Here is a 22901-nt window from a genome sequence, read left to right on the forward strand (position 1 = left end):
TCAAGAATTGGTTAGCAGTTTATTCATTGCTCTCCTCAGGGCGTCCTTCACCTCCGTGTTCCTCAGGCTGTAGATGAGGGGGTTCAACATGGGGATCACCAGCGAGTAAAACACTGAGACTATTTTGTCTGTGTCCATGGAATAGCTGGAGGTGGGACCTAAATACATGAAGAGTTGGGTGCCATAAAACAGGACCACCGCAGTCAAGTGGAAAGAGCAGGTAGAGAAGGCTTTGCGCCGGCCCTCGGCGGAGCGTATCTGCAGGATCGTGGAGGTGATATAGACATAGGAGAGGAGGATGGTCACAAAGATGCTCACTGTAATGCACAATGTGAAAGCAAACATCATAATCTCATTGATGTGGGTGTCAGAACAGGAGAGCGCCAGCAGCGGGGGGATGTCACAGAAGAAATGATTGACGATGTTCGAACTACAGAATGACAGCCGAAATGTAACACATGTGGGAATCACTGAATCCACCAACCCCACAGCATACACCCCAGCCACCAGCTGTTTACAAAGCTGCCTGGACATGGTGACCGCATAGAGCAGTGGGTTACAGATGGCCACATAACGGTCATATGCCATGACAGTCAGCAAGAAGCCCTCAATATCTGCAAAAGCGATAGAGAGAGACATTTGCACAGCGCAGGCAGTAAAAGAAATGCTTTTACTCTCGGCTAATAAATTCAGCAGCATCTTGGGGGAAATTGTCGAGGAAAGGCAGAGGTCACAGAAAGACAAATTCCAGAGGAAAATGTACATGGGGGTGTGGAGTTGGGGGTCAAGCGTGATTATCAAGATCATCCCCCCATTCCCCACCAGGGTGATAACATATATCAGTAGGAACAGCCCAAACAGTGGAACCTGCAACTCCGGACGATCTGTCAGTCCTGAGAGAATGAACTCAGTCACCACCAAGTGATTTCCCTTTTCCATCTCCTCTCAACAGAGATCAGGCTGCTACAGAGATGTGGGCAGGTGAATGCTGCAGAAAACCTGCCCCTTCTCTGTAATGAAGTAAGTGAAGATAAATGGAGATCAGTTTCTCAATGGACATCAGTACCCACTCTGGGAAGGTCTTAGTCCACAGAGCCAGATGTTCACAGCTGGTCATTCCAGGTGTTCGATAAGATGCAAACACTGTGCAAATACAATGTCAAGCAGGTTAATCATGTCCTACCACACACACACTCCTGTTCACTAATCCAAACACAAAACAATGACTTGTGAGTCTGCTGTGAGAGAATCAGTCTGAAGGGATTATTCCTTAGCTAAAGAAGGGGTGAGAGTAAAAGAGTGTCAATCCTTCCACCCTCTTTGGGCAAGGGGAGCTCTGTGGCTTGGCATGTCAGTTTGGGGTTAAGCTTGCTTACTGTGCTAATTTAGCTTTTTGGCATTTACTGTAGCCTGTATGAAAACCCAGAGACATCATGGGAAGCCCTGGTTTCAGTGACTAGGTAATTGCTTATTTTTTTCCAACCCAGGAGGTCGCTCCTTTAGGTGAAGGGGTCGGAGTTGTGCCTGATGCTTTTAGTGCTGGAGGTCTGGAATTTAATACCTGCTGATCCCCATGGTGTCTGCCTGTGTGTGTGACTGTAATTCGGGACAATAGCACGTACCTGCTGAGAAGAGAGATAGAGATGTGGTGGCATTTCCTCATCGAAAGAAACTGCCAATTAGGAGTATTCGGAAAATTTTATATTGAGATGTGTGATCTATGGGACATGATTCCTGAAGCAACTGGGAATAACTTAACTCAGACAGCCATAACACCTAATTAATGCAATCAGTGAACCAAAGCCACCTTGGTGTAATTGGTGGCCTGTGGATTAATTTGTCCTATTCTTTCCTACTGTGTTATTAAATGATGCAATTTCTACCGGAGTTACACAGTATGAGGTTAGTGGTATATTTCTTCCTGATTTTTTCAGTGCAAGCCAAGTACTCTGTAGAGCTGATCCACAAAAGTTTGTTTTTTGTTTTTTGTTTTTTTTGTTTTTTTGTTTTTTTGTGGAGACCAAAATCTTTTGGATCGGAAATACTATAGGGGTGCACCAAATATCAAACAGCACCAATCTCTTCCATGTTCCTGGCTCCCAGGTTGGACTACATCCCCCATGATGCATGATGGTCTCTCCTCTTTCTGAAATGCTCTGGAACTTCACCAGAGTCCCACAGCCATGGTTTAGGGAAGAGGGGTGTTTGGTGTTTTTATGGAATGCTGATAGTTTCCAGGGAAAAGATAATTTCATGGACAAAATAGTTAAAAGGAAAATCCAATTACCCATCATAAAAAATCTCAAGAAAAATTTTCAAACAGCCTTAGGAAGAAATTTGAAATCAAGGAACAGAAAAGTCCTAATTCTTTGCAGGTGTAGCTGATATCTTCTCCGTCATTCCAAATTTCAGAATCACCTCACTGTCCTGGCCCAAATAGGTCGAATGTAAAACCACTGTAAAACACTGTAAAACAAGTAAGAGTACTCCAGATTATCCATCTATGTATAGAATGCCAATCACCATGGTATTCTATGTCCTTTCCTTCTAGGTTACTCTCCAAAATAGATTCACTCATTTTTGCCTGGTGGAGACCACATGGTGACCTGAGGAGCTCAGGAGGAAACCACACTATGCTATGGACTTTTTCAGTTCACAAACTATCCCTCTTCCATGCATATTATCTGCACACAAAGCTCTGCTTTAATATGCCAAATAAATCTTTGAGTCAACTAGAAATAGTCATGCTCTCACCACAAATATTAACACAGATTTTTTGATAATGTATGTGAAGTTATAATATGACACTGTATCATGTAGTTAATACATATTCCAAACTAAGGCTGGCAAACTGTTCTGTCTTAAACAAAGAAACGTGTGCTCTGCTTAATTTTGTATCTAAACAGTAAAACAAGAGTCGTCAAGCAGGAAGGGAAACAAAGGTAGCCTAAAAAGGTGAGGAAAAAGCAGCAGGGAATACCCTTCTACATAGACATTTTGTCTTCTGGTAACCAGGTGGAAATGTTTCTCAAAGGATGGGTAGGACTATAAAAAGAAGGGGCAGGCATCCCAAGGCCTGCTCTCACTCTCTCTCTCCCTCCCTCCCTCCCCATTGATTCACTGTGTCTGGATAAAGGAATCAGCCATTGGATTGGGGGAGAGGTCCTGACCTAAGAAGTCTGCTCAGCAAGACTGCTGAAAGCATGTGGAGAGGAAAGTTTCACTTTGAATTTCACATCATTTGTTAACTTAAGCACAAGTTTCATTATAGCTTTATTTTTCTTGTAACCATGTCTGACTTCTATGCTTCCTTACTTGCACTCACTTAAAATCTATCTTTGTAGTCAATTAAGTTTGTTTTATTGTTTTATCTGGTCCAGTGCATTTAAATAGAAGTGCCTGAGAAGCTAAGTTGTATGCATGTTAGTTCTATTAAAGAAATAATGGACAATGTAGCTTGTACTGTCCAGGAGAGGACTGGGCAGCACAGGACATCCATTTCTGGAGGGAAATCAAAGACTAGGGATTGTGTTGGGGTCACCCTACAATATAACCAAGGGTGGTGAGAGCCTGAGTGTAACCCAACTATTCCTGGCCAGGCTGTAGTTACACGCACACGCTCAGGGTGTGATTTGCATGCTAGATGGTTGTTTGAGAGTGGCCTAGGTGGAAGCCACTTCAGCAAGGCATTGCAAGGTTGGGACACAGCTGCTGATTAGTCTGGGCTGATGACAATAGTGTTCGATTGACATGAAAGGGTGAGGTCCCCCAATGAATGGGCCCATGCACTGATCCGTGGCTGAAGATGCACAAGGACAATGTGGTCATCACCTCCCCACAAGGAGATCCCTGACAGGCCCAGTGATAATTCTTCCCTTCTTCACTATGGTAGCAGAAATTATCCCCTATGTGTGTTCAGGCTTCCCTGGTATTATCTGTGCTCCAGAGAGTATCGGTGCCCCCTTCTCCTAAGTGGTGCCAACCTGTGAGGCATTGCAGGATTGATTGTATTAGGAGGAAAAATTGATGATCCAAGTAAGCTATATTCTTTGCTATAATCCTTGGAGGAGGGGTTACAAAGAGTGTACGCAAAGTCCTGCTTCCCTGAATACCTGTAGAAAAAACCTACAGCCAACAATCTCTGTATTCAGAAACTCCCAAGTCCATCACTCCAGGTCTGTGCACAGGAAACACTATGCCCCTACTTCCTCTAAAACTCATGCTCATAAATCCTCCTTCTGGCTTTCTCCTTCCTGTGATCCGGAGGTGCCTGGGGCAGTCCTCAGTGAAAATGCCAAGGGCAGGGCAGGCTGCAAAAAGGAGGATATTCCCCAAACTAGTAGGTTAACACTGAAGATCTGCGAAAATGCTGCAAAATATCTCCGAGCATCCCAGCTCTGTCCCAATTATTTTTTTCTTAATTTTATTTATTTCCTATTATTTGTAATCTGTGAAACAGAGTTTAGGAATAAAACTGCAAAGCAACATGTTGGGGTGGGGGGACAGGATAGGACAAGAACCGATGGACTTCAATTGCAGAAACGGGGGTTTAGGTTGGACATTAGGAAAAACATCCCAACAGTGAGGGTGGCTATGGACTGGAATGACTTGCCTAAGAAGGTTGTAGAATCTTCACCATTGGAGATTTTTAAGAGCAGGTTAGACAAACACCAGTCAGGGATGGTCTAGATAATATTTAGCACTGTCTTGAGTGCAAGGAAGTGGATTAGATGACCTCTCGAGGTCCCTTCCAGTCCTATGATTCTTTGATCTCACAAAGAGCCCTGCACTGGGAGGAGGGGGGATGCCAGCCTGAGCACTGGGCAGGGCAAGGGACACTCACCTGCCCACACTTGACATTCAGTTCCACTGTGGCCCCCACCACATGCACACACATAGTGCTCACTGCATACCAAGCACACACACACACACACATAATGACCAGTAAACACACACAGAGAGTGCCCACTACACAGAACACACACATTGCCCACTGCATACAACACACTCAATGCCAACTGTACACCAAAGACACACACACAGCCTGACACTGAGCTCAATGAGAATGCAGAATAATCTCTACTGGGAAGCTGGGACCGCTGCAATATTTCCAACTTGCCTGAACAAAAAGAACCACAGGGGATTCTGCTGTCCTGGCAGGGAGATAGGACTAGATTTCCCAACTGGTCAGAAGCATATTTTCATAAAGCATATGGAGTGCAATGTCACAGAGAGCTTTGCCCAGCACTGGACAGAAGCGGGAATTGAACCTGGATCTCCCACCTCACAGGTGAACACCCCAACTCTTGAGATAAAAATTCCAAAGGGAAGGCCCACCACCACCTCCTGCAGTGGCTGCTTTGTGACCGGCATCTAAATCTTCCCCCCGCACACACAGTGTTTTGGCACAAAACTATTAGGCATATTTGTAACACATTTGTGAAGAGTTTCAGGTCAATCCGAACGGTATTGTTTTTGACAATAAATGATTAGTCCAGAAGAAATTCACTCATTTCTAGACACCTTTTGTCCCAACCCTGGGAAATTACTTAAAGAGATGTTTGGAGAGGTGAACAACAAATAAAGTTGAATACAGTCACCTCAGGTTTTTTTCATGCTAAAATGACCTCACGGGAGAGACAGCGATCCAGGCCAAATGATGATCTGCCCGTCTGTGTTCCATTTCAACAAGGAAAGACACGGCAACAACAGTAATTGCATGTGCTGTGCACACCTGTTTTTCTGGGAGCAAAGATGCTCCAGGGATCAAATCTCAAAGTCATCAAAGCCAAATTTAACCTCTTCTGACCAAGGAAGCAGCTCCAGAGGTATTAAGGGTAACATCGGTGTGGTTAGCAAACAGGGAAAGATTTGACTCTGAATTTATGGTTCTGAGCAGGTACTGCTTCCATCCCTCTTAACTCATTGTAAGTGAAGGGAGGAAAAAGAAAGAGGTACCACCGAGTCATGGGCAAACAAGTCAGTTTCAGAGGATTTCAGCCATTAATTGAAATGACATTCATGGGAGGGGAAGGAAGGAATTATGCTGAGAGTAAAAATTTCTGAACAGATTTACCCATCAAAAGAAGGAAAGATCTTTATAAGGGAGGGAGAAGAATGATGGAAAAGGAGAGAAAAATCGCTTTAATGGGAAGGGGAAAATCCCCCCATCAAGTCAGGGAATGTCGATACTAAGGCCATTACATTGACTTAGCTATGATGTGCAGCAGCACCACAGTGTAGATGCTTTCCACATTATTGGAATGGTTTTTCCTTCGATGTAGTGAATCCATGTCCCCGAGAGACAATAGCTAGGTCAGTGGAAGAATTACACTGAGGGTCAGTACAACCTAACTGTGTTGAACATGGTACGAAACGTTTCTCAGCCCTGTGTGACGGAGCTCGGTTGATCTAATTTTTAAGCATAAACGAGGCCTCAGAGAAGCTACCAATGGAAAAGATCAGTAGGGAATTCCAGTCCTATCTCCTTGCCAGGGCAGCAGAATCCCCTTCGGTTCTCTTTGTTCAGGCAAGTTGGAAATATTGCAGCTGTCCCAGCTTCCCAGTAGAGATTATTCTGTATTCTGATTGAGCTCAGTGTCACGTTGTATGTGTGTGTGTTTGGTGTTCATCAGGCACTCTGTGTGTGTATGTTGTGGGGATTATAGTGAAGCTGAATATCAAGTGTTGGCAGATGTGTGTCCCTTACCCTGCCCAGTGCTCTGGAAGGTGTCTCCCCTCCTCCCAGTGCAGGGCTTCTTGTGCGATCATAGAATCATAGGACTGGAAGGGAAATGAGAGGTCATCTATTCCCCTCCCCTGCACTCACACCAGAACTGAGTATTATCTGGACCATCCCTGACAGGTGTTAATAAATACTCTGGGTTAATTCATAAGTAAAAAGTGATTTTATTAAATACAGAAAGTAGAATTGAAGTGGTTCCAAGTAATAACAGACAGAAGAAAATGAATTACCAAACAAAATAAAATAAAACACGTCAGTCTAAACCTAATACAGTAAAAAACTAAATGCAGGTAAATGTCACCCTCAAAGATGTTGCAATAAGCCTTTCTTACAGACTACATTTCCTCCTTGTCTGGGTCCAGCAATCAATCACACTTTTACTGTCCTTTTTTCCAGTTTCTTTCAGGCATCTCCTTGGGGTAGAAAGACTACCTTTTGTGACAGCTGAAGACAAAATCGAGGGGTTTCCACAAGGGGGTATATACTCTCTCTCTCTCCTGGGTGGAAACCCCTTCCCCTCTCCTATGCAGAATCCAGTTCAAATTGGAATTTTGGAGTCACATGGGCAAATCACATGTCCGTGCATGACTCAGTTCCTTACAGGCCGATGCCAAATTCCCAGGAAAACTCACATGTGGATTGGAGTCTCTCAAAGTTCATTGTTAGCTTCAGTGTTTCTTGATTGGGTACTTACAGTGAATAGTCTTTTCTCAAGTATCTGACCAACTGCTTCACTGAGGGTACTTAAAATCAAACAAGTACAGAGCCAGTATTCATAACTTCGAATACAAAAATTTTACATGCACGCAAACAGGATGAATCTATCCAGCAGATCATAACCTTTGCAGGGATATGTTACATGGCCTATCTATCATAAAACATACTCCAGTTGTGTCATATTTACAGCCATGAGCCTATTTCTATAAGGAATTATGGGGTGCAATGTCACACTCTGTTTCACGGACTATAAATTACAGGAAATAAATAAAACTAACAGAAGAATCGGGAGGGAGCTGGCCTGCTCGGAGATACTTTGTGGCAGCATCTGCAGAGATGCTGCAGAGATCTTGAGTGTTAACCACCAGTTTGGGGAGCATCCTCCTTTTTGCAGCCTGCCCTGACCATGGCGTTTTCAGTGAGGACTGCTCCAGACACTTCCGGGTACCAGGAGGCAGAAAGGCAGGAGGAGGAGTTATGAGCATGACTCCTAGAGGAAGTAGGGGCAGAGTGTTTCCTAGGCACAAACCTGGAGTGACAGACTTTGGAGTTTCTGAATACAGAGAAAGCCAATGGATTATACTAAAGAATATAGTTGACTTGGAACATCAAGTTTTTCTCCTAATACAAACATTTCCACCTGTTTCCCAGAAGAGAAAAACTCTATGTAGAAGGATGTTCCCCTCTTCTTTGTCCTCAACTTTTTGGGCTACCTTTGTTTCCCTTCCTGCTTAATGACTCTGGTTACTGTTTAGATACAAAATTAAGCAGATCACACATTTCTTTGTTTAAGACAGACCAGTTTGCCAGCCTCAGTTTGGAACATGTATGAATAACAGTGTAATCTTATATCTTCACATACATTATAAAATAAAATGTATAAATATTTGTGATGAGAGCATGACTATTTCTATTTGACTTATTTATCATCTTAAATTGAGCTCTGTGTGCAGATAATATGCATGCAAGAGGGATAGTTTTGTGAACTGCAGAAGTCCGGAGCATGCTGTGGTGTCCTCCTGAGCTCCTCTGGTCATCATGTGGTCTCCATCAAGCCAAATGAGTGAACCTATCTTTCCTACTTTGGGGAGTAACCTAGAAATGGAAGGACGTAGGATACCATGGTGATTGGCATGCCATAAATAGCTCGATAATCCGGAGTACTCTTACATATCTTACACATTTTACATTTCACGTAGTGGGGCCAGGACAATGAGGTGATTCTGAAACCAGGAATGGCAGTGAAGATATCAGCTATGGCTGCAAATAATTAGTATGTTTCACCGGTATCTAACTTTCAGTTCCTTTGATTCCAAATGTGTTGCTAAGGCTGGTTGAAAATTTTTCTTGAGAAGATTTTGATAGGAAATTGGATTTTCAATTCAACTATTTTTTCCATGAAATTATTTTTTTCCCTGGAAATGATCAGCTTTCCATCCAAAAAGCCAAACTTCCCTCCTCTTTAAACCATGGCTATGGGACTCTGATGATCTTCCAGGGCCGTTCAGCAAGAGGAGAGACCATCATGCGTCATGGGGGATGTAGTCCAGCATGGGAGCCTGGCCCATGGAAGAGATTGGTGGTGTGTGATATCTGAGGCACCCCATGGTACATCTGAGTTGAAATATTAAGTTTTTAGCAAAAAGATTTTGGGCTTTAGAAAAAAACACTCCTTTATGGATCAGCTCTACGCAGTACCCAGCTTACACTGAAAACAGCAGGATGAAATATACCCCAAACCTGATACTCTGTAACTCTGGTAGAAATTGCATCATTTAATAACACAGTAAGAAAGAGTAGGTCAAATTAATCCCCAGGGCACCAATTACACTGAGGATGGCTTTGGTTTACTGAATTCATTAATTACGTGTTTTGGCTCTCTGAGCTCAGGTATTCCCAGTTGCTTCAGGAATCATGTCCCATAGATCACACATCTCAGTATAAAACTTCCCGAATGCTCCAAATTGGCAGTTTATATCGATGGGGAAATGCCACCACATCTCTCTCTCTCTCTTCTCAGCAGGTACGTGCTATTGTCCGGAATTAGAGTCACACACACACACGCAGACACCATGGGGATCAGCAGCTATTGAATTCCAGACCTCCAGCACCGAATACCTCAGCCCCAACTCCGACCCCTTCAGCTAAAGGAGGAACCTCCTTGGTTGGAAAAAATAGGCAATTACCTAGTCACTGAAGCCAGGGCTTCCCATGATATCTCTATGTTTTCATACAGGCTCAAGTAAATACCAAAAAGACTAATTAGCACAGTAGGCAACTTTAACCCAAATTGACATGCTAAGCCACAGAGCTCCCCTTGCCCAAAGAGGGTGGAAAGATTGACACTCCTTTACTCTCACCCCTTCTTTAGCTACGGAATAATCCCTTCAGACTGATTCTCCAACAGCAGAGTCACAAGTCACTGTTTTCTGTTCCGATGAGTGAACAGGAGTGTTTGTGTGTGGGGCATGATTAACCTGCGTGTCACTGTGTTTGCACAGCATGTGCATTTTATCGAACACCTGGAATGACCCTCTGTGAACACCTGGCTCTATGGACTAAGCCCTTCACTGAGCGGGTACTGATGTCCATTAAGAAACTGTTCTCCATTTATCTTCACTTACCTCATTACAGAGAGGGGACAGGTTTTTCTCACCATCCACCTGCCCACATCTCTGTAGCTGCCAGATCTCTGTTCAGAGGAGATGGAAGAGGGAAATCACTCGGAGGCGACTGAGTTCATTCTCTCAGGACTGACAGATCGTCCGGAGCTGCAGGTCCCCCTGTTTGTGGTGTTCCTACTGATTTATGGTGTCACACTGCTGGGGAATGGGGGGATGATCTTGTTAATAACAATTGATCCCCGACTCCACACCCCCATGTACATTTTCCTCAGGAATTTGTCTTTCTGTGACCTCTGCCTTTCCTTGATAATTTCCCCCAAGATGCTGTTGGATTTCTTTGCTGAGAGTAAAAACATTTCTTACACTGCTTGTGCTGTGCAACTGTATCTCTCTATCGTTTTTGCAGATGCTGAGTGCCTCTTGCTGGCTGTGATGGCATATGACCGTTATGTGGCCATCTGTAACCCACTGCTCTATGCGGTCACTATGTCCAGGCAGCTTTGTAATCAGCTAGTGGCTGGGGTGTACGCTGTGGGGGTGGTGGATTCAATGATACACACTTGTTGTACATTTCGGCTGTCATTCTGCAGCTCCAACATCATCAATCATTTCTTCTGTAACATCCCACCCTTGTTGGTGCTCTCCTGTTCTGATACCCACATCAATGAGATTTTGGTTTTTGCTTTTACATGCTGCATTCAAGTGATCAGCTTTCTGACTGTCCTCCTCTCCTTTGCCTATATCATCTCCACCATCCTGAAGATCCGCTCCGCTGAGGGTCGACGCAAAGCTTTCTCCACCTGCACTTTCCACTTGACCTCTGTGACCCTGTATTTTGGCACCCTCCTCTTGATATATTTACGTCCCACCTCCAGCTATTCAATGGACACAGACAAAGTGGCCTCAGTGTTTTACATACTGGTGATCCCCATGTTGAACCCCCTCATCTACAGCCTGAGAAACACGGAGGTGAAGGATTCCCTGAGGAAAGCAATGAACAAACTCCTAACCAAATCTTGAATCTGTTTAACTGTGTACTGGTTTAGTGATGGGGAGTGGAAACAGGTGAATTCAATTCACAGACAATTGTAATATAATTTTGCAGAGCCTGTGGTAGTATTGTTCATTATTGTATTGTTATTATTCTTAATTGTTTATATTCCAACAAGGTCCGCAGACCACAGCTGAAATCAGTGGACAGAACACAGGGAGACTCACAGGTTCAGAAAGAGAGAATGATTTTATAAGCTGGTGCTAGGGGCATCCACCTAGAGTGTGAGATGCTCAATTTCAAGTCTCTTTTCCAAGGGTTATTTAATTAGTTATCCACAGTTGAACAACTTTGAAAGGTGAGAGCAGCCCAGACTGGAATAGCACCAAGAGCTCAGGGGCTGGGATGCATTCTGGAAATGAAGGAAACCCAAGTCCAGAGTGTGACAGATTTGGTCACAGAGACCCTCATTCGGACTGTCACCTCATGTGCTGAAATTACCTATGAGCCCATTTTCCCTGACAGCCTGGGCCTCCAGAACCCTGCCTTTTTGAGCCAGACATGTTAGCCTGGTGCAACACAGACTGAGGGTCTGAGCCACACCCCCAAAACTGCAGATCTAGACTGAAACCAGTTCAGCAGGATACCTGTCTCCAGCACGCAGACACCCAGCTCCCAACGGGATCTAAGCCCCAAACAAATCCATTTTACTCTGTATAAAGGTTATACAGGGTAAAATGACAAATGTTTGCCCTCTATATCACTGCAAGAGAGATATGTACAGCTGTTTGCCCCCCAGGTAACAAATACTTGCACTGAGTTTATAAATAAACAAAAGTGATTTATTAAGTATAAACGGTAGGATTTAAGTGGTTTTAAGAAATAACAGAGAGAACAAAATAAGTCACAAAGCAAAATAAAACAAAACATGCAAGGATAAAATTAATACACTCAAAAAACAGTTACAAATATTAACTTTTTATACCAGTTGTTACTTGAGGTAAAATCATTCTCAGGTCAGATGCCTTTTCTGACTTGGGTCCAGCCTGTTCTCACCCATTCCTGTGGTTACAGTCCTTTTGTTTCCAGGTGCTTGCAGGTATCTCCGTGGGGTGGGGAAGCCAGCTGAAGATACTCATTGTTTGCCTTCCACACTTGAATACAACTTCCCTAAGTCTGGAATCCTTTTTTGGAATTCCACCCCCCTCTGGAAAAGTACCAGCTTCAAGATGGATTTTAGTATCAGGTGACATGGTCACATGTCACTGTAAGACCCCAGTCTCCATTCTTCTTGGGTTGGCCCACAGGTACACAGGAAGGCTTGCAGGTAAACAGAGCCATTCACAGTTCATGATTCTGAAGCACCTTTAATGGCCTCCACTTAAAATGTCTACTTCAGTAATACAAATTTATACCTTATTCTCCTAATTCCAGTTATAAAAATAATCCATGTGAACAAACAGGATGAACACACTTAATAGATTATAACCTTTATAATGATATGTTACATGGGGCACTTAGCATAAAGCATATTTCAGTTACGTCACATTCATGAGCATATTTTCATAAAGCATATAGAGTGCAATGTCACACAGAGCTTTGCCCAGCACTGGACAGAAGGGGGAATTGAACCTGGATCTCCCACCTCACAGGTGACCACCCCAACTATTGGGCTAAAAATTACAAAGGGAGGACCACCACCTCTTCCTACAGTGGCTGCGTTGCGACCAGCACCTAAATCCTACCCCCGCACACACACATTGTTTTGGGACAAAGCTATTAGGAGTGTTTGTAACACATTTGTGAATAGTTTCAGGTCAATCCAAACGGTATTGTTTTTGACAATAAATTATTAGTCCAGAAGAAATTCACCCATTTATAGACACCTTTGTGTCCCAGTGCTGGGAAATTACTTAAAGAGACATTTGGAGAGGTGACCAACAAATAAAGTGGAATATGTTTAACTCAGTTTTGTATCATATTAAAAAGACCTCACGGGAGAGACAGCGATCCAGGCCAGCTGATGCTCTGGCTCTTTGTTTTCCATTTCCACAGGGAAAGATACAACAACAACATTAATTGCCTTTGCTGTGCATACCTGTTGTCCTGGGAGCAAAGATGCTCCAGGGAGTAAATCTCAAAGTCATCAAAGCCAAATTTAACCTCTGCCACGCAAGGAAGCAGCTCCAGAAGTATGAAGGATAATGTTGGTGTGGCTAGCAAACAGGGAAAGATTCGACTCTCAGGCTGATTTTAGGGTTCTGAGCATGTACTCAACTCATTTTAAGCGAAGGGAGGAAAAACAAAGAGGTACAAGGAAGTGATAGGCAAACAAGTCAGTTTCAGAGCATTTCAGCCTTTAATTGAAATGACAGTGAGCCATCCATGGGAGGGGAAGGAAGGAATTATCCTTAGAGGAGAAAAATTCAATGTTTCTGAACATATTTACTTAACAGAAGAAGGAAAGAGCTTTCCCAAGGGAGGAAGAAGAGTAACTGGAAGAAGAGAGAAAAATAGCTTTGATAGGACAGGGGAAACTCCCCCATCGATTCAGAGAATGTCTATACTAAAGCCATTACTTGGCTTACATATGGTGTGCAGGAGAGCCAGAGTGTAGATGCTTTCCACATTGATGGAAGGGTTTTTCCTTCAATGTAGTTAATCCATGTCTCCGAGAGGCAGTAACTAGGTTAATGAAAGAATTACGCCGTTCATGGGATGGAAAGGAAGGAATTATTCTGAGAAGAGAAATTTTAACTTTTCTGAACATATTTACCTATCGAAAGAAGGAAAGAGCTTTATCAAGGGAGGGAGAAGAGTGACAGGAAAAGGCTAGAAAAATAGCTTTAATAGGAAGGGGGAAATATCCCACACTGAGTCAGGGAATGTCTATACTAAGGCCTTTACATTGACACAGCTATGATGTGCAGCAACGCCGTAGTGTAGATGCGTCCCACATTGATGGAAGGGTTTTTTCCATCGATGTAGTTAATCCACTTCTCCGAGAGGCAGGAGTGTTCGATTGGCATGAAAGCATGAGGCCACCAGAGGGATGGGCCCATGCACTGATACACGGCTGCAGATGCACAAGGACACTGTGGTCATCACCTCCCCGCAAGGAGATCCTTGGTTGGCCCAGTGATGACTCTTCCCTTCTTCACTATGGTAGCGGAAATTACCCCACACAGGTGTGCAGGCTTGGATGGTATTATCAGTGCTCCAGGGCATGTTAGTGCCCCCTTCTCCTAAGTAGTACCCCCTTCTTTCTGTTCAGAAACTCTGAAGTTTGTCACTCCAGATCTGTGCCCAGGAAACACTGTGCCCCTTCTTCATCTGGAAGTCATGCTCATCACTCCTTCTCCTGGCTTCTCTGCCTCCTGTGACTCGGAAGTACCTGGGTCAGTCGTCAGTAAAAATGCCAAGGTCAGGGCAGGCTGCAAAAAGGAGGATACTCCCCAAACTGGTGGTTAACACAGAAGATCTCTGCAGCATCTCTACAGATGCTGCTCCAAAATATCTCTGAACATGTCAGCTCCCTCCCGATTCTTCTGTTTATTTATTTGTTTCCTATAATTTATAGTCTGTGAAACAGAGTGTGACATTGCACCCCATCTCTCTTCTGGGGGCAGGGGTTTCCACCCACAAGAGTATGTAAGCTTTTGTGGAGCAGGATCTGTGCACAGCTGATTGCTTTGAGACATTGGTAGTGATTTTAAGTGAGTTTTGGGTGTGGTGGGTGAAGAACAGACAAAGTGGTTACTGGTTTGTTATTTTTTGTTTGCTTCTTTCAGGTAAGGGAAATAGGGACAGAAAAATAAGAAAAATAAGTAAGAGTGAAGACCAGAAGAAGCTAGAACTGCCGAAGTTGCAGACTGCCCAGAAAGGCTGAACACTGGGCACTGGGAAAGTCTCTGTTAACTAAGGGTAGGTCTACAGTATGAAATTATTTCAAAATTATTCTATTCAAATTTTCTGAAGCTATTTTATACATTCGGTCTTCTGCGTCCCCGCTAAAGAGCGTGAATTCAGTGGATTGCGTCCACAGTACCAAGGCTAGCATAGAATGTCGGAGCGGTGCACTGTGGGTAGCTATCCCACAGTTCCCACAGTCCCCGCCGCCCATTGGAATACTGGGTTAAGCTCCCAGTTCATGATGGGGCAAAAACATTCTCATGGATGTTTCTGAGTGTGTGTCTCAGAAAGCTACGGCAGACAATTGTTTCACGCCTTCTTGGCATGCAGATGCCATACTACTTTCAGCAGGCAGTGCACCGCTGCTCTCTTGCTACTATGAATCCATCTCTCATTTTCCTATGTAATCTTTACTATGTACTCTTTCTCTTCCTCATCAAACGCTTCTGCTGCCAACTCTGCTCTACCATCATGAACCGAGCAACACAGCTTCCACCGCCAACTCTGCTCTCCCGCTATTGCCATGCTTCCGAGCTTCTCCATGTTGTCTGTCCTGGGCTCCCACGTCCGTGAAAGCTACAGAAGACAACCATTTTCCACCGTTCTTCGGCTTCCATGAACTGAACAGCACAGCTTCTGCTGCCATTCTGCTCTACTATGTTTTGCGCCCTTTATCCAGGATTATCCATGCAGGCGCCATAGCCATGGAGCCCGATCAGATCTCCGCTGCAGTTTTGACCATTGTAAATACCTCGCGCATTATCCAGCAGTAAGTGCAGTACCTGCAAAACCGAGTGAGGAAGCGACGACAGCGCGATTACTATATTGATGAGGATGAGGACATGGACACAGACAGCACGGCATGTGGTGATTGGGAGATCATGGTGGTGTTGGGCCAGGTTCATGCTGTGGAACGTCAATTCTGGGCCCGGGAAACAACCACAGACTGGTGGGACCACATAGTGTTGCAGGTATGGGATGATTCCCAGTGGCTGAGAAAATTTCATATGCGTAGGGCCACTTTCATGGAACTTTGTGACTTGCTGTCCCCTGCCCTGAGCGCAAAGACACCAAAATGAGAGCAGCCCTCACAGTTGAGAAGCGAGTGGCCATAGCCCTGTGGAAGCTTGCAATGCCTGACTGCTACCGGTCAGTCCAGAATGAGTTTGGAGTGGGGAAATCCACTGTGGGGGCTGCTGTGCTGCAAGTAACCAACACAATCATTGACCAGCTGCTATCAAGGGTAGTGACTTTGGGAAATGTGCAGACCATTGTGGATGGCTTTAATGCGCTGGGGTTCCCTAACTGCGGTGGGGTGATAGACGGAACTCATATCCCTATCTTGGCCCCGGAACACTGGGGCGGCCAGTACATAAACCACAAGGGGTACTTTTCCATGGTGCTGAAAGCATCAACGACATCAACATGGGATGACCGGGAAAGGTACACGACACTTGCATCTTCAGGAACTCTGGTCTGTTTGAACAGCTGCAGGAAGTAACCTACTTCCCAGACCAGAAAATTACTGTTGGGGATGTTGAAATGCCCATAGTTATCCTTGGGGACCCAGCCTACACCTTAATGCCATGGCTCATGGAGCCGTACACAGGCAGCCTGGACAGTAGTCAGGAGCTGTTCAACTACAGATTGAGCAAGTGCAGAATGGTTTCAGAATGTGCGTTTTGACATTTGAAAGCATGCTGGTGCAGTTTACTGACTCGGTTAGATATCAGCACCCCCAATATTCCAATTGTAATTGCTCCTTGTGGTGTGCTCCACAATATCTGTGAGAGTAAGTGGGAGACATTTATGGCAGGGTGGGAGGTTGAGGCAACTCGCCTGGTGGCCAGTTTTGCACAGCCAGACAACAGGGCGATTAGAAGAGCTCAGCAGGGTGTTGCCAGTCCATATGCTTTGAAGGTTGAGAAGCTTTGAAAGCCAGTTTCATGTCTGGCCAGGGTACGGTGTGAGAGTTGTGTCTGTTTCTCTTAAAGTTACCCACCCCCTCTATATATATGAAAGGAAATATAGTCACAATTGTTTAAAAACCTTTCTTCATTATTTGTTGAACAAAACATTGAGAGAAATCAGAAGCTAGATGGGGGAGGGAGGTATTGGGTTAGGGGCGTGGAGGAGGAGGGAAGGACAATTACAGAAACCAAATCAACATTTAGGATATGGCATTTTTCTGCTGCTTGTGCAATCCTCTGGGGTTGACTGTGTGGGTCCCTGTAGCCTCCCCCTCCCCTCGTGTTCTTGGGCATCTGTGTGAGGAGGCTATGGAACTTGGGGAGGAGGGAGGGTGGTTATTCAGGGGCTGCAGCAGCAGTCTATGGTCTTGCTGCCTTTCCCGCATTAGATCCACCATACAGCGGAGCATGTCAGTTACCTCCCACATGAGCTTGACCACAGCATCCTGCCTGCGCTGTAACTGAGGTAACTGTATTCCACTTCATGTGCTGGTCACCACTCCAAGAATCTCTTAAAGTAATTTCCCAGCATTGGGCCATGGAAGTATCTAGAAATGGGTGATTTTTTTCCGGACTAATCATAGAATCATAGACTTTCAGGTCAGAAAGGACCATTATCAATGTCTAGTCTGACCTCCTGTACAACGCAGGCCAAAGAATCTCACCCACCCGCTCCTGTAACAAACCTCTAAGCTCTGTCTGAGCTATTGAAATCCTCAAATCACGGTTGAAAGTCTTCGAGGTGAAGAGAATCCTCCAGCAAGTGACCCAGGCCCCACGCTGCAGAGGAAGGTGAAAACCCCCCAGGGCCTCTGACAATCTGCCCTGGAGGAAAATTCCTTCCCGACCCCAAATATGGTGATCAGGTAAACCCTGAGCAAGTGGGCAAGACTCATCAGCCAGGCACCTAGGAAAGAATTCTTTGTACTCACTCAGATCCCACCCAATCTAACATCCCATCACAGGCCATTGGGCATATTTACTGCTAAGAGTTGAAGATCAATTAATTGCCAAAATTAGGCTAGCCTATCATATCATCCCTTCCATAAACTTATCAAGCTTAGTCTTGAAGCCAGATATGTCTTTTGCACCCACTGCTTCCCCTCAAAGGCTATTCCAGAACTTCACTCCTCTGCTGGTTAGAAACCTCCGTCGAATTTCAGGTCTAAACTTCCTGATGCTACTTTTTATCTATTTGTTCTTGTGTCCACATTGGTACTGAGCTTAAAGAATTCTTCTCCCTCTGTGGTATTTATCCCTCTGATATATTTACAGAGAGCAATCATATCTCCCCTCAGCCTTCTTTTGGTTAGGCTAAACAAGCCAAGCTCCTTGAGTCTCCTTTCATAAGACAGGTTTTCCATTCCTCGGATCATCCTAGTAGCATTTCTCTGTACCTGTTCCAGTTTGAATTCATCTTTCTTAAACATGGGAGACCAGAACTGCACACAATACTCCAGAGGAGGTCTCACCAGTACCTTGGATAATGGCACTAACACCTCCTTATCTCTCCTGGAAATACCTCGCCTGATGCATCTCAAGACTGCATTAGCTTTTTTCACAGCCATATCACCTTGCGGGCTCATAGTCATTCTGCGTTGAACCAATGCTACAAGGTCCTTCTCCTTTTCTGTTACTTCCAAGTGATGCGTCCCCAGTTTATAACAAAAATTCTTGTTATTAATCCCTAAATGCATGACCTTGCACTTTTCACTATTAGATTTATGAATAATTTATTGTGAAAAACAATGCTGTTGGGGTTGACCTGAAACTATTCACAAATGTGTTAGAAAGTCTCCTAATAGCCTTGTCCCAAAACAATGTTTGTGGGGGAGGAGGATTTAGGTGCTGGTCGCAAAGCAGCCACTGGTAGGAGGTGGTGATGCTCCCTCTCTTTGTAATTTTTAGCTCAATAGTTAGGCTGTTCACCTGTGAGGTGGGAGATCCAGGTTCAATTCCCCCTTCTGTCCAGTGCTGGGCAAAGATATACACTTGGTTTTCCTGTATTTCCAGAAAGCATCCCAGCCCCTGAGTGATGTACTATTCCAGTCTGGGTTGCTCTCAATTTCTCCTTTCAAAGTTGTTCTAAGGTGGAAAACTAATTAAAAAAAACATTGGAACAGAGACACGAAGTTGAGCACGTCGGTGCCCCAAACTACTTGTCTGTAGAGTCATTCTCTCTTTCTGGCCCTGTGATTCTTCCTGTGTTTTATCCACAATGCAACAGTTTCAACAGGAGAGACTGAGGCCATATCTACACAACTGGCTCTATCAGGACTACTGCGATAGATGAAATGGTATTGATTGAGCAGGTCTGGGGAAGACATGCTAAGTCAATAGGAGAGCGCTCACCTGTTGAAGTCTGTACTCCACCCCCCCCCCCCAGATACTATGTTCCATCATGGATCTTCCTCAGGGTCGATCTACACTAACATTGTCAGATGATCTGTGTTACACTACTTCAGTTACACAACTCTCCGGTTGACATAGCACGGTGCGGACACCGCTGTAAGTCAGACTAAATTAGTCAACTTGAAGCAGCATAACTTAGATCAATTTACACCCGTAGCGTAGACCAGTCCTGAGAACGATGCAGGACAGAACATAGCCCAGTCACCAGGATCCTGTCCAGAAATGTGGGAGACCCACTTTCAAATTGTTTCTCCCCATCAGACAGAGGGGGGATTGACCGGGATCTCCCACTTCCCACAGGAGTGATCTAATCACTCATTTAAAGTCTACAGGGGAAGCAGCACCTTTACCGTCTCTTCCATTCCCATCCATTTTGTCAGTGTGGCCCTACATTGTCTTTGTATTTACATCAAAAAGTATCCAGGAAGGAAAGGAAATGTTCCATTTCTGGTCATGCTAAATAGTTCCTTCCACCCCACAGGACATTTCTGTCAATGTTTTCAATTTGCGAAACATTTGAGGAATTTTCAGATTTGGTTCAGGTTGAACTGAATTTGTTTTTCAATTTTTTGTAACCACCCATGAACTCAAAAATCAACTATTGGCCCAGCTCTAGCCATTTCTCACACTCCTGAACCTGAGCTGTACAGTTCCCAGAATCCCTATTCTTCAGAGTCCATAGGACTTATGTGCAGAACTAAGAGTAAGATGTCATAGCTAACCTGCTGATGTGGTATAAACAACTAGTCTCTGATATGACTTTTTCTTTCTCTTTAATTTATGTGTAGAGAAAACTCACCCTTTCCATATTATTTGATATTCAGTTCAGTGCAGATTCACACAGTGGACGCACACACAACATGTTCTCTTTTGGATATGTTACCCTTGTTCTCACTTGCTTTGTTGCTCCCTTAACTTAAAATAAAGGCCATTTTGATGGAACTCACCTTTCTCCTCCACAGGAATGGACACAATCCAGGCGAAAATCTACACAAGAACCCCACAAAGGACATAAAGGGCTGCAGAATATCAGGAGGGTAGAAGGTGCAAAACTCCCTTTGGTTCAGCCATGGAAACCACACACTTCATACTTGCAACTGCATATCAAAACCAAACCCACTACAAAGCAGAAAACTATCCCGGATCCTTTCAGGGGACAAGACAAGATGTCATGTTTATTATAACACAATTTGATTTCTGACCAATAAATAATATCTAATACCTATGTATATATATTTACACACAGACACACATCAAATGTTCTGCAGCTGCTAGATAGTTACCAGTCCTGAATGTAGCTTGAGTTGGTGGCTTGGGTTCGTAGCTTGTGGCGGCTAACTGGCCAGGAAAGCCAGGCACAAGGAAGAACTGGGCCTCTGTTGGGCATGTACCAATGCAATGCCCTTCTGTGTTGGCAGCAGAATGTTACCCTCCAAAGTGATCCATGTCACCCATCCTTTTTGTAGGCTTTAGTTTGAATCCAGAGTCTATTGGTCTTGCTCTGTCACGCTGCCTCTGGGTTCGGTGTGATTGATCACCCGTCAGTTGCAGACATGACTTTCAGCCTAGGAACTGGCTTTGATGTTTCTTCAATTGTACTTTTGTTCTTTTCTTTTGAGGGTGGACTCTTCTTGCTTTGTCAGGGCTGTTGTCTGCATCTTCAGTCATTGGTGTTCACACTTTATTTCATCAGGACAGGCTGGGGCTGGAGGTTGATTCCATCATCCATACATATAGCCATCATTCACACATCTAAACTACACTAATAAGATTACAGCAGGGTTTTGCAAAAATGAAGTTTGCAGCAAACTTTTACAAAATGGAGTGAGCATTTTAAAATGGAGTTTGGGACAAGTTAAAATGGAGTTTGTGTTACAATATGGACAAGTGTAAGAAATGGCAAACAGTGAGAAGACGTTACAATGTTGAAACAGTGTCAGTTTCAGCGATATAAGCAGCAATTGGATTGAAAGTGAAACTCAATTAGCCAGTTATTGGGGTACCTGGTTTTATGAATGAACGTAGTTTCATTCATAAAACTTTATTTTTGAAGTTATATTAATAAAATGAACAATTAAAAACAATTTAATTGATGAGTTCTACAGAAGCCCGTCACAAATATTCACACATCTGCAACAGATGCCTCCTGGAATTTTGATGGGGTAATAGCCTAACAAAGCCCTGATTTTAGTTGTGGCCTAGAGGCCTTGTTGGAATACAAACAAATTAATAATAATAACAATATAATAATGAACAATACGCCCACAGGCTATGCGAAATTACATTGTAATGGGATGGGAATTGAATTTACCTGTTTCCACTCCCCATCACTAAACCAGGACTGAGTTAAAGAGATTCAAGAATTGGTTAGCAGTTTATTCATTGCTCTCCTCACAGAGTCCTTCACCTCCGTATTCCTCAGGCTGTAGATGAGGGGGTTCAACATGGGGATCACCAACGTGTAAAACACTGAGACTATTTTGTCCGTGTCCATGGAAAAGCTGGAGGTGGGACGTAAATACATGAAGAGTTGGGTGCCATAAAACAGGACCACAGAGGTCAAGTGGAAAGAGCAGGTGGAGAAGGCTTTGCGCCGGCCCTCGGCGGAGCGGATCTGCAGGATAGTGGAGGCGATATAGACATAGGAGAGGAGGATGGTCACAAAGATGCTCACTGTAAAGCACATCGTGAAAGCAAACATCATAATCTCATTGATGTGGGTGTCAGAACAGGAGAGCGCCAGCAGCGGGGGGATGTCACAGAAGAAATGATTGATAATGTTGGAGCTGCAGAATGACAACCGAAATGTACAACACGTGTATATCATTGAATCCACAATCCCCACAGAGTACACCCCAACCACCAGCTGGTTACAAAGCTGCCTGGACATGGTGACCGTATAGAGCAGCGGGTTACAGATGGCCACATAACGGTCATACGCCATCACAGCCAGCAAGAGGCACTCAACATCTGCGAAAACGATAGAGAGAGACATTTGCACAGCGCAGGAAGTATAAGAAATGCTTTTCCTCTCAGCTAAGAAATTCAGCAGCATCTTAGGGGAAATTATCAAGGAAATGCAGAGGTCACAGAAAGACAAATTCCTGAGGAAAAAGTACATTGGGGTGTGGAGTTGGGGGTCAGTCGTGATTATCAAGATCATCCCCCCATTCCCCACCAGGGTGATAACATAAATCAGTAGGAACACCACAAACAGGGGGACCTGAAGCTCCGGACGATCTGTAAGTCCTGAGAGAATGAACTCAGTCACATCTGAGTGATTTTCCTTTTCCATCACCTCTGAACAGAGATCAGGCTGCTTCAGAGATGTGGGCAGATGAATGGTGCGAAAAACCTGCCCCTTCTCTGTAATGAAATAAGTGAAGATAAATGGAGATCAGTTTCTTAATGGACATCAGTACCCTCTCAGGGAAGGGCTTAGTCCACAGAGCCAGATGTTGACAGCTGGTCATTCCAGGTGTTCGATAAGATACACACATGGTGCAAATACAATGACAGTTCAGGTTAAT

At 44.2% G+C, this 22901-nt stretch overlaps 3 protein-coding genes across 3 annotated transcripts; 1 reads left to right on the top strand and 2 right to left on the bottom strand.

Moving 5' to 3' along the window:
- LOC141989863 (olfactory receptor 5AR1-like) lies at nt 1-939 on the bottom strand. The gene has a single exon (XM_074956784.1). The coding sequence runs from the start codon at nt 937-939 to the stop codon at nt 1-3; it is 939 nt and encodes a 312-aa protein (XP_074812885.1).
- Nucleotides 940-10167: 9228 nt separating this feature from the next.
- LOC141988508 (olfactory receptor 5AR1-like) lies at nt 10168-11106 on the top strand. Its single transcript, XM_074954304.1, has one exon. The coding sequence runs from the start codon at nt 10168-10170 to the stop codon at nt 11104-11106; it is 939 nt and encodes a 312-aa protein (XP_074810405.1).
- Nucleotides 11107-21727: 10621 nt separating this feature from the next.
- LOC141988507 (olfactory receptor 5AR1-like) lies at nt 21728-22666 on the bottom strand. The gene has a single exon (XM_074954303.1). It carries the CDS (start codon nt 22664-22666, stop codon nt 21728-21730), a length of 939 nt encoding a protein of 312 aa, XP_074810404.1.
- Nucleotides 22667-22901: the final 235 nt, after the last annotated feature.

Source organism: Natator depressus, chromosome 6, assembly GCF_965152275.1.
Source record: "Natator depressus isolate rNatDep1 chromosome 6, rNatDep2.hap1, whole genome shotgun sequence".
NCBI classification, from domain to species: Eukaryota; Metazoa; Chordata; order Testudines; family Cheloniidae; genus Natator; species Natator depressus.

What these genes read in the sequence shown, in the direction of transcription:
- LOC141989863 (XM_074956784.1), bottom strand. Translation starts at nt 939, where the DNA reads ATGGAAAAGGGAAATCACTTGGTGGTGACTGAGTTCATTCTCTCAGGA.
- LOC141988508 (XM_074954304.1), top strand. Translation starts at nt 10,168, where the DNA reads ATGGAAGAGGGAAATCACTCGGAGGCGACTGAGTTCATTCTCTCAGGA.
- LOC141988507 (XM_074954303.1), bottom strand. Translation starts at nt 22,666, where the DNA reads ATGGAAAAGGAAAATCACTCAGATGTGACTGAGTTCATTCTCTCAGGA.